Source organism: Simochromis diagramma, unplaced genomic scaffold (assembly GCF_900408965.1).
Source record: "Simochromis diagramma unplaced genomic scaffold, fSimDia1.1 OVJJ01000821.1, whole genome shotgun sequence".
In the NCBI taxonomy this organism is placed as follows: Eukaryota; Metazoa; Chordata; class Actinopteri; order Cichliformes; family Cichlidae; genus Simochromis; species Simochromis diagramma.
The window spans coordinates 73,518-85,000 of record NW_024387547.1 but is presented as its reverse complement, the minus strand read 5'-3'; the positions used below and the strand labels follow the sequence as shown (position 1 = coordinate 85,000).

Genomic DNA, 11,483 nt, shown 5'->3' with positions numbered 1-11,483 from the left:
TACTCCCAGGAAATGGGCGATAGAAAACCAATCGGTGCCTATGCCATTCCCAATATGCGCTGGCATGACGTCGGGGCAGCATGAGTACGAGCATTTTTTTTTTTTTTTTGCCGATCCCTGTGATGCCGCCCCGGGCAACCGCCCGTGTTGCCCATATCTAAAACTGCTACTGGTCACAGACCTGGGTCTGAGGAACCCAGGGTTACTGTATACCATACTTAAATATTTCCTCTGACGTTTTCAGAGATGCCTTACCCACCAAACAGAGAGAACAAGGTTCAGTGTGCCTGGAGAAAACCGTCTGATCCCTGCATTTTGTATGGAAGTTTGCTGCTATCTCTAAAGGCTCTGATATAAATCACTTTGGTATTTTTAATAGCCAGTTGTTCACACAAATGTTATAGTGTCATATATAATGTTTAAAAACCTTAAATTCTTTTTACAGTTCTATGAACATTAAGTTTTAATAGAGCGCCTGATTGTTTTGCTGTTATTACTACTACTACTACATTACTACTATAAAGGCTTCTTTGCTTGAATTATTTTTATTGTTATGCAATATTTAACATTTTATATTTTAATCAAGGGACCACTGAAGAAATGCCAGCTCTCATTGAGCGGCAGGCGGCAGATGAGCCTCTTTACTGTAAGGAGAAATTCCCAAAGACTGGATGGGAGTAAGTACTGATTTTGCTAATTTTTGCTTGTACTGCACCTTGTGGGGTTTTTTTTTTCTTTTTTTATACGTATTCTCAAAATAGAGGCACAAAAACAATGCCTTAATATTCACTGTGAAAGTGGAAAGTGGAAAAAGACAGAAAAACAACATGTGGATCCTGGAATAATGGGAGCTTGCATCTTTAAAGGGCTGAAGAGGAAGAAGTTTACAAGGAATCATTTAGAAGAGTTTCAAACATCAACTGATTGAATCCATGAATCTGAAAACGTGTTTGTGAGTGAAAGAGACAGACATGTACAGACTGAACTATCTGTTCAACAGTCAGAGTGTTTCTGTAACAGGAGACACTCTTTACACTCCACTCAGCACAGGGACACTGAGGAACCAGGAGACAAATAATTAAACCCAAATCCAGGATAAAGAGTTTCAGCAAATGTGGTGTTGAAGGTGTGGAGGTGGATCAAAGTGTCAGAGGAGACTCTGTAGAAGGACAGAGTGCCAGCAGGACAGTCCACATACACTGCTGCTCTGTTAGAGACAGAGGAGGAGGAGGAAATGGATGTTTGTCTGTTATTGTGCCAGACAATGTAACCCTGAAGATCACAGCAGCTCAGACTCCAGGACTGATCATTCGATCCAAACAAGCAGTCTTCAGTGCGTCCTTTCCTTCTGATTTTTCTGTAACTCACAGATATACGAATCCTTCCTCTCCACTCAACCTCCCAGTAACAGCGACCAGTCAGACCATTTCTACACAGCAGCTGTGACCACCAATCGAATCTGTCTGGATGATCAGGATATGACTGAACTTCCTCCACATGTGTCACCTTCCTGTTGTTGTCAGACAGTTTCAGGGTTGTGTGGACTGTGTTTGTGTCGATTGTGATTTGACAGGAATCTGATGGAGAGAACAAACACAATCCAGCTGCAGTTATTGATCCATCATCTGTTCATTGATTGACACTTTGATGATGACTCCTGACATGATGAAGATGGTTGAATGTGTGCTGCTTTGTTTTCATGAATCCCATTAAAAACACACTTACACTTCCTCAGACCTGGTCTCAACCATCGGACTCCAGCAGGCTCCACCCTGAAAGGAGGAGGGGGGTCAGAGCAGCACAGTCTCTTTCAGCATGCACACATGGACACACATACTGTTAGACACTGATAAAGGAACAGTCCGACATTTTCACAAATACACTTCAATCCATATGTGCATCAAACTGCTAATGAAACGTTTCTTTGGAATGGCTTTTGAAGACTTTTGAACTTTGAAAGAGTTATATCACAATAACAGCTACAGGCACACAATTTCCCTAACCTTAACATGGACCACAGTTTACCAGAGGCATGTTGGGAGATTACATTTAGCCACTCCCAACATGCCACACAGCCCACACCTATGTGATTTGTGGTCCCCAGCATCTTAAGTGTCCATGACAAAATATTTCACGTGTTGAGGAAGCCAACGCTGTCATCAAGTCAGCTTTTAGGGTTCCTCTGTGTTTTCTGAAGTTGGGATTTGAGGCTCAAATTGGGCTGGTAGAGTGTTGGATGATCACCATGGAGCACAACCACCCTATTCTGTTTGACCAGCCACAACCTGTAAACCATGACTGAGAATCTGTTAAGGACGCACAGCCATTAGTACTCCCATCAGTTTGGGAGAGAGGGCTTTCTTCCTCCCTCATATATAAATTTGCACCTGCTGCCCAGGTGCAAGAACTTACCCCTGCAGTGAGTATCATAAGCTGCCGGGAACCTACCTCAAGGAGAGTCTGTCTGGTCAGCTTGTGTACCTCCTGTAACCATTCTCGGAGATTGTGGAGGTATTGCAATCCAGGTTCACTTCACAACTCTGGTTCAGGGGAAGGCCCAAATGCCAAGTCCACTGGAGTATGAAGCTTATGTCCAAAGGTTAGGGGCTGCATGAGTACACTTAGTGGACTCTTGGACTGCCTTGCGACAGACCATTAATGGAAAGATGTAGTGCCAGTCCCAGTCGCGCTGCTTGCGGAAGGTCGGGATGGCAAGCTGGGTGGCAAGGGTGCAGTTAGAGCACTCTGACGGTGCAGTGGTGTAGCCCATGTGTTCTTGATACCCAGACGCCAGCAGACTTCCTTGAACACTAGTGGTTTCCTGGGTTCGTGGTAGGGAAAAGGCCAAGGATGTCTACCCCAAGCTGTTCCATGAAAGCCCCCACCTGATACTGTTGAAAGGGGCTTTTGGGCAGTGCAAGCATCACACCGATGAACTAGGGCTGCCACGATTAGTCGACTAGTCACGATTACGTCGACTATCAAAATCGTCGACGACTGATTTAATAGTCGACGCGTCGTTTGAAGCTTTGTAAGATCACAAAAGACGCAGGAATAAGTAGCAGGATTTAAGAGTGTAATAACGGACTGAAACAGAAGATGGCAGCACTGCATGTACAAGGATGCCAGCTGCCGTTAAACCCCGAAGAAGAAGCTGTGTCCCAGAATTCATAGCGCAGCCCTGCTCAGTTTCTAACAATGGCGGCAGCTGGTTAGTTTTAATATTACTCTTATTATTCTTTCTGGGTCACAAAATAAACGTTTAACATATGTTCAGGCGAGAATGTAGCTGTGTAAACCTCAAATATCTGCTCAGTTTATCAAGACACCACATATTTTCAAAAGCGCTCCGACGTTTTCGGAGATGTCTGTTACCCACTAGCTCGATAGCTAGCCGGGGGCTAGGCTCACTAGAGCCGTGAGAACACCGGACTCCCGGCAAATCGTTTTCAAACCCACCGCTGTCTTTCGCTACTCAGGTTAAATATAAGTCACTTAGATAACTTCAAAATGTTATTGTTTGGCTTTTTTTTTTTTAGTATTTTATTTGTTCCTGAGTAAATCGGTTTGGCTGAGATTAAAGTTATAGTTTTTACACAGCTGAATAAACGTAAAGCAGACAGCTGATCATCAGAAGTGTGAGATGCTCCAGAATTTACTCCGTTGTCCTGTTATATTTTAGATAGCAAGGAGTTTATTAAACTTCACCGAAACAATCTGCAAATGTCATTAAAATTTAATAAACTATCATCTTGTCTTTAGTTAGCACGGACCTTAAACACTAAAAGCTGTAAGCTAATGATAGTTATATAAGAGCAGATGCTGCTGGTGCAATAAGCTGTACGTTTTACGTCCAGTGGATGATGATCTGATTAGTCGACTAATCGCAAAAATAATTGGTGACTAGTCGACTATCAAAATAATTGTTTGTGGCAGCCCTACGATGAACATAGAGCTCTACGTCCAGGTGACAACCTGGCCAGTAGAACGGGGACTGATGTCAAAAAGGTGAAAATTTCAGATCAAACATCCATAACTCTATGGACGCTATTGGTGCAATTGAAAAATTCCAAAAGTTCCAGAAAGGAGCAACTCTGTGCTTCTTCCATTATATTAGGGTCATTATGGTAATCCCAAGCAAAGCATAGAAAACAGCACAGCAAACAACAATGCAGGCCTTTTAAAAGTAGAATGGGAGGGAGAGCCTTCAGTTTTCAGGCCCCTCTTCTGTGGAACCAGCTTCCAGTTTGGATTCAGGAGACAGACACTATCTCTATTTTTAAGATTAGGTTTAAAACTTTCCTTTTTGCTAAAGCATATAGTTAGGGCTGGACCAGGTGACCCTGAATCCTCCCTTAGTTATGCTGGAATAGACATAGGCTGCCGGGGGATTCCCATGATGCATTGAGTTTTTCCTTTCCAGTCACCTTTCTCACTCACTATGTGTTATTAAACCTCTCTACATTGAATCATATCTGTTATTAATCTCTGTCTCTCTTCCACAGCATGTCTTTCATCCTGTTTTCCTTCTCTCACCCCAACCAGTCACAGCAGATGGCCCCGCCCCTCCCTGAGCCTGGTTCTGCCGGAGGTTTCTTCCTGTTAAAAGGGAGTTTTTCCTTCTGTTACGGATTCAAATATTGGGGATGGATACAAGAGGAAAGACCAAAATACTAACACTGGTCCGGCCGGGTTGAGTCGAACGATGATTTTAATGATCACATGCGTGGGAGATGGACACCGTACGCAGACAGCATCAGATCTCAAAATGGTGGAGCATTGATCAAACGCTTATAGCCTCTAGTGGCCCCCACCTAGTCATAAAAGCCTAAACATTCACATTCTTTCTCTCACACGGCGCCTAAGCTACGACCTTGGCTCCCTGTTTATCTGCTCCTGCTGAGATGGGGCAGAAAACCTCTCCAGTATGTTCTGTTCTCTTCTAATCAGACAAATAAGGCGATGACTTTCTGCGAACAGTATTTCTTATAACTCAGCAGTATAATGCATCATAAAACAATATCATTCATTCACAATAAATCAGCAGTCTAATGTAATGCAAATCAGTTTAACAAATGTAATAGTTATCACCTTCTTCTAATTCAGGAGAACAATGCAAACTAAAACTACATAATAATTCACAATCTTTAATTAGGGGTATAACATGGCATAAAATAATATTATAATCCCACACTTCCCACTGTCGCCAAAGTGCTTGCTCATAGGGAGTCATATGATTGTTGGGTTTTTCTCTGCATCTTTTATTATAGATATACTGTACAATATAAAGCAACTTGAGCCAACTTTTGTTGTGATTTAGCGCTATATAAATAAAATTGAATTGAATTGAATTAATGCAGGCTCTCTCTCTTCTTTCTCCTGTGCTTTGCAAGCTCTCAGCCTTATTGCATACTCTGTGCTCTGTGCAGGATATCAGCAGCCTCAAGCCTTGATACAGGCTCTCTCTGTCTCTGTGCTCCAGACCACATGGTCCCAGAAATTAGACAGAATATCAGCTTCTTAGACCCTTATGTAAAATCAAGCCTTAGAAATCTCGGTGTCATATTTGACAGCTCGATGTCGCTCGAGCAGCTGGTCCGAAACTGTTTTTATCATTTACGGAATATTTCTAAACTCAGACTAATTGTATCAAAGCTTGAACTTGAGATGATTATTCATGCTTTTATTTCTTCTCCTTTAGACTATTGTAATGGCCTTTTTACTTGTTTTAACAAATAAGCCTTAAATCGTCTTCAGACTGTGCAGAATGCTGCAGCACGTCTCTTAACAGGCACCAAGAGAAGATCGCATATCACTCCAGTCTTGGCCTCCCTTCACTGGTTGCCTGTAAATTTTAAGTTTCATTTTAAAATTTTAGTTCTAACCTTTAGGGCCCTACATGGTCAATATGGCTCCTCAATATTTATCTGACCTGCTGAAACCACATTCATCTTCTCGGGCTTTAAGGTCATTAGATCAGAGACTGCTGGTGGTACCGCGCACTTGTTTTAAAACTCGTGGTGATCGGGCCTTTCAGACTGTGGCACCACGGTTGTGGAATTCTCTCCCACTGTCTCTTCGCTGCACGGACTCCATTGATTCTTTTAAGAAACAGCTGAAGACATTTTTATTTAGAAAAGCATTTGATTAATTTCTTCTTATGCTGTTTTTATAGTTTTATTGTTTTACATTGTTTTATTTACTGTTATATTGTTTTTATATTCCCATTTCCTGTGTTGTAAAGCACTTTGTGATTTTTATCTGTGAAAAGCGTTATATAAATAAATTTTACTTACTTACTTACTTACTCTCTCTGTGAGTTCATTTAGGAAGATCTGTATTCACTCATCTGTCTGCTTTCTCAAATATTTGTCTCCTATTTTATTTTTTACATCGCTTCTACTTTGACACTCTGTTAAACTCAATGCTGACATGATTGCTGTACTCCAATCATCTTTCTGACCACCATCAATGATTAAACACTATGAGAGTCTAAACACCAAGTAGCATAATTTAATAATTTAATTATTTCCGTGTAAAAATTGCCATTTATTAAACTTCTTCCCTGTGTATGATCATCAAGCTCTACTACACATACCACTGTGGGTGCTACTCAGTGTTGGGGAGTAACGGAATACATGTGCCGCCATTACGTATTTAAAATACAAAATATGAGTAACTGTATTCCGTTACAGTTACCGTTTAAAAAGGTGGTATTTAGAATACAGTTACTTTGTTGAAATAAATGGATTACACGGCGGTACTGTCAGGACTGTTTAGGTTTTGTTTGACAGCCAAGTTCTGTTGTTCCAGGCTGCAGCGTTACGGTTGCCATGGTGATGCGCACTCTCTGCGACTGCGTGTTTCCTGGATGAGAGAGCGCCTTTTTTTGTTGTTGTTGTTGTGCTAAGCTAATAGGATTAGAGCTATGCTACAGGCATAGCTCTAAAGAATGTAGCCTCATGGGCAGTGTAGTCCGTGCTGCAGGGAGAATGGACTGCCATACCCGTTATGTGTCTGTGAGCGCGAGGTGGGAGAAAAAGGCGAGTGGAAAAGTACGAGCTGTCATCGAGCAAAAACGGGAGCTGGAAGCATGTAAATATAATAATAACCACTGCAGCCAAGAAGAGTGCCTGACGAGCCCAGTTGTAAGTAAGCTATTAAGACTCGACTGTACACCGTGTTCGTGTTTTCCTCTGAAACAATAAGTTCCGTTGGAGCTGCCTTTCAACGCCTCTCTCTGTCTCTTGCTAGCAAAGTTGACCCAGACAACAAAGTAAAGCTATTTTTCAGCTACGAGCCCGACACGGAACCCGACGTATTAGCCAGAGGTCCCTTTACTACAGTTCAGAGCCGCGGACCTTCAGTAATAGTAATAAATCACACAGCAATAGTACATTCATGTAGTTGTAAAAAGCATGATAATATATTAAGTAATCCAAAGTATTCAGAATACGTTACTCTCATTGAGTAACGTAACGGAATACGTTACAGAATACATTTTGGGGCATGTATTCTCTTTCACCATCTATCAAGTATTTCTTGGCAGTGGATCTGATGCCCACCCCACTGGTGCCTGAAAACTGACATGTGCAGAGTATATTTTCTACAAGTCCTGTATAACATGCCATTGTAACGGTGACAATGAAGGACCAGAAACAGGGGTGTTTGTAGTTTTCCATGTCTTTATTGTCTGGGTTTCCACTGTGCAGCTTTCCAGCTGCCCCACTTCCATAGCACACACAACAAAAACTTCTGTTCAGGTCCCAGCAACATCTTTTACAGAGGAGACATGATTAGATGATGAGGTCAGGTGTGTGAGTCAGCCTCACCTGAAGCCACACCCTGAACCCACTGTTACATCCTTCCCCTTCAGCTGAAATAGAAACCACACCCTGCCACAGTAACCTTTGGCAAAGAACCAAGCTCTGGCCTCTCTTGGGATAACATTAATAAATTCAAGATGTATGTCAAATAAGACTGTCATCCTGAATAATCTGATTCAGTCCAAAGACTGAAACTTCGACTGAAATTATCCGTTCCTCATCATTGCATTCTTATTATATAGAGCGAGATGGCAGCAAATGTCTTTAAATATACAAAAAAAATGAAGTTCTGATCTGTGCACCTGATAACTTTGTTGCCAGGATAATTGAAAATCTCTGGTCTCTCTTCAGTTTTCCATCCATCCATTTCCATCCATTTTCTTCTGCTTATCCGGGGCCGGGTCGTGGAGGCAGCAGCCCAAGCAGAGAAACCCAGACCTCCCTCTCCCCAACTTGTCCGGGGGAACACCAAGGCGTTCCCAGACCAGCCGAGAGATATAATCTCTCCAGCGTGTCCTGGGTCTGCCCCGAGGCCTCCTCCCGGTGGGACATGCCCGGAAAACCTCACCCAGGAGGCATCCTGGTCAGATGCCTGAACCTCCTCAACTGGCTCCTTTCAATGTGGAGGTGCAGTGGCTCTACTCTTAGCCCCTCCCAAATGGCCGAACTTCTCACCCAATCCTATCTCTAAGGGAGAGGCCAGCCACCCTTAGGAGGAAGCCCATTTCCGCCGCTTGTATCCGCGATCACGTTCTTTTGGTCACTACCCACAGATTTTGACCATAGGTGAGGGTAGGGACGTAGATCGACTGGTAAATTGAGAGCTTCGCTTTTACACTCAGCTCTCTCTTCACCACAACAGACCGGTACAGCGTCCGCATCGCTGTGGCCGCTGCACCAACCCATCTGTCGATCTCCCGCTCCCTTCTCCAGTCACTCGTGAACAAGACCCCGAGATACTTAAACTCCTCCACTTGGGGCAGGAACTTGTCCCCGACCCGGAGTGGGCACGCCACCCTTTTCCGGCTGAGGACCATGGCCTCAGATTTGGCGGTGCTGATTCTCATTCCCACTGCTTCACACTCGGCTGCAAACCGTTCCAAGGTGAGCTGGAGTCCATCACCCAAAGAAGCCAACAGAACCACATCATCTGCAAAAAGCAGAGACGAGATCCTGAGACCACCCAAGTGAAAGCCTTCCGCCACTTAGCTACGCCTAGAAAGTCTATCCATAAAAATTATGAACAGAATCGGTGACAAAGGGCAGCCCTGGTAGAGCCCATCACCCACCAGGAACAAGTCCGACTTATTGCCGACTATACGGACAAGCTCTTGCAACAGTTGTATGAGGACTGAATGGCCCATAGCAATGGGCCAGACACCCCATACTCTCAGAGCACCCCCCACAGGACCCCCCGAGAGACACGGTCGAATAACTTCTCCAGGTCCACAAAACACATGTAGACTGGATTGGCAAACTGCCATGCACCCTTGATCCTTGAGAGGATAAAGAGCTGCTCCAGTGTTCCACATCCAGGATGAAAACCGCATTGTTCCTCCTGTATCAGAGGTTGGACTAACAGATGAACTCTCCTCTCCAGCACCCTCGCATAGACTTTCCCAGGGAGGCTGAGGAGTGTGATTCCCCTGTAGTTGGAACACACCCTCCAGTCCCCTTTTAAGACCCTCCGGTCTGCCAGTCCAGGAGTACTGCCCCTGATCTCCACGCAACATTGTAGAGGTGTGGCAACCAAGACAGCCCTACAACATCCAGAGCCTTCACGAACTCGGGGTGGACCTCATCCACCCCAGGGGCTCTGCCTCCAAGGAGTTGTTTAACTGCCTCAGTGACCTCGCTTTCAGAGATTGGCGGGTCATCCCCTTTGTCCCCAGGCTGCTTCCACCACGGAAGACATGCCAGTGGGATTGAGGAGGTTCTTGAAGTATTCCTTCCACCGCCTGACAATTTTCTCAGTCATAGTCAGCAGCACTCCACCCGCGCTATACACAGTGCAGGTAGAACACCGCTTTCCCCTCCTGAGTCGCCTGATGGTTTGCCAGAATCTCTTCGAGGCAGTTCAAAAGTCTTTTTCCATGACCTCTCCGAACTCCTCCCATACCCGAGTTTTTGTTTCTGCCACAGCCCGTGCCGCATTCCACTTTGCCTGTCTGTACCTATCAGCTGCCTCTGGAGTCCCACAGGCTAACCAAGCCCGGTAGGACTCCTTCTTCAGCTTGGTGGCTCCCCTCACCTCCGGTGGCCACTATTTGGTTTGGGGATTACCACCACGACAGGCACCAACTACCTCAGCAGCTCAGTGCAGCGGCTTCGGCAATGGAGGTGCTGAACATGGTCCATTCAGATTAAATGTCCCCAGTCTCCCTCAGAATGCTGTTGAAGCTTTGCCAGAGATGTGAGTTGAAGATCTCGCAGACCAGGGCCTCTGCAAGGCATTCCCAGCACACCCTCACTGTACGTTTGGGCGCGCCAGGTCTGTCCAGCGTCCCCCCCCGCCACCTGATCCAACTCACCACCAGGAGGCGTTCAGTTGACAGCTCAGCCCCTCTCCTTACCCGAGTGTCCAAAACATATGGCCTCAGTTCTGGTGATACGATTACAAAATCGATCATCGACCTGTGGCCTAGAGTGTGCTGGTGCCATGTACACTTATGGACACTCTTATGTTCGAACATGGTGTTCCTTATGGCCAAACTGTAGTTTGCACAGAAGTCCAATTACAAAGTCCAATTACAAAACACAGCACGGGTTCAGATCCAGAAGGCCGTTCCTCCCAGTCACGCCCTTCCAGGCCTTGCTGTCATTGCCTATGTGAGCATTGAAGTCTCCCAGTAGGACAAGAGAGTCCCAGGAGGACCATCCTCCAGTACCCCACCCAGGGACTCCAAGAAGGCTGGGTACTCTGAACCGCCACTTGGCGCAAAAGCACAGATGATGGTCAGGACCCTTTTCCTGACCCGAAGGCAAAGGGAACAAACCATCTCTTCCCTATGGGAGAAACCCCAACATACCAGCAGCAAGCTGAGGGGATACCAAGATACCTACCCCAGCCCACCGCCTCTCACAAGGAGCAACTCCAGATTGCGACAGAGTCCAGCCACTCTCCAAGAGGCTGGTTTCAGAGCCCAAGCCATGCGTTGAGGTGAGCCCGACTATATCTAGCCAGTACCTCTCAACCTCATGTACTAACTCAGGCTCCTTCCCCACCAGAGAGGTGACATTCCAAGTCCCAATTTCCAGTCTCGGTAGTCGGGGATTGGTCTGCCAGGACGTCTGCTCCTGGCCGCCGCCCGGCTCACATTGCACCTGACCCCTACGGTGCCTCCTGCGGGTGGTGGGCCTGCAGGAAGATGGGCCCATGTCCCTTTCTCGGGCTGTGACCGGCGGACCCCACTGACCCCATGGACACGCCACCAGACGCTCACCCTCGGGCACCCTCCCCGGGCCAGGCTCTAGGGCAGGGACCCAGTAACGCTATCTCAGGCAGGGTGAACTGTTCCCTCGATGGTCTTGTCATAGGATTGTTCTGAATCGCTCTTTGTCTGATCCCTCACCCAGGACCAATTTGCCATGGGAGACCCTACCAGGGAGCAAAAGCCCCCAGACAACATAGCCCCTGGGATCCCTTGGGCACACAAA

At 45.8% G+C, this 11,483-nt stretch overlaps 1 protein-coding gene across 1 annotated transcript in view; it reads right to left on the bottom strand.

The window, feature by feature from the left end:
- Nucleotides 1–792: 792 nt before the first annotated feature.
- The window catches only part of LOC120727430 (NLR family CARD domain-containing protein 3-like), a 32,800-nt gene continuing 22,109 nt past the window's right edge, over nucleotides 793–11,483 (bottom strand). The window contains exons 7-8 of the mRNA XM_040021656.1: nucleotides 1,726–1,772; nucleotides 793–1,577 (exon numbers count right to left, since the gene is read on the bottom strand). Of these exons, the coding sequence (XP_039877590.1) occupies nucleotides 1,042–1,577; nucleotides 1,726–1,772 (583 nt within the window). The 3' untranslated portion in view covers nucleotides 793–1,041. The remainder of the gene's footprint in view (nucleotides 1,578–1,725; nucleotides 1,773–11,483) is intronic.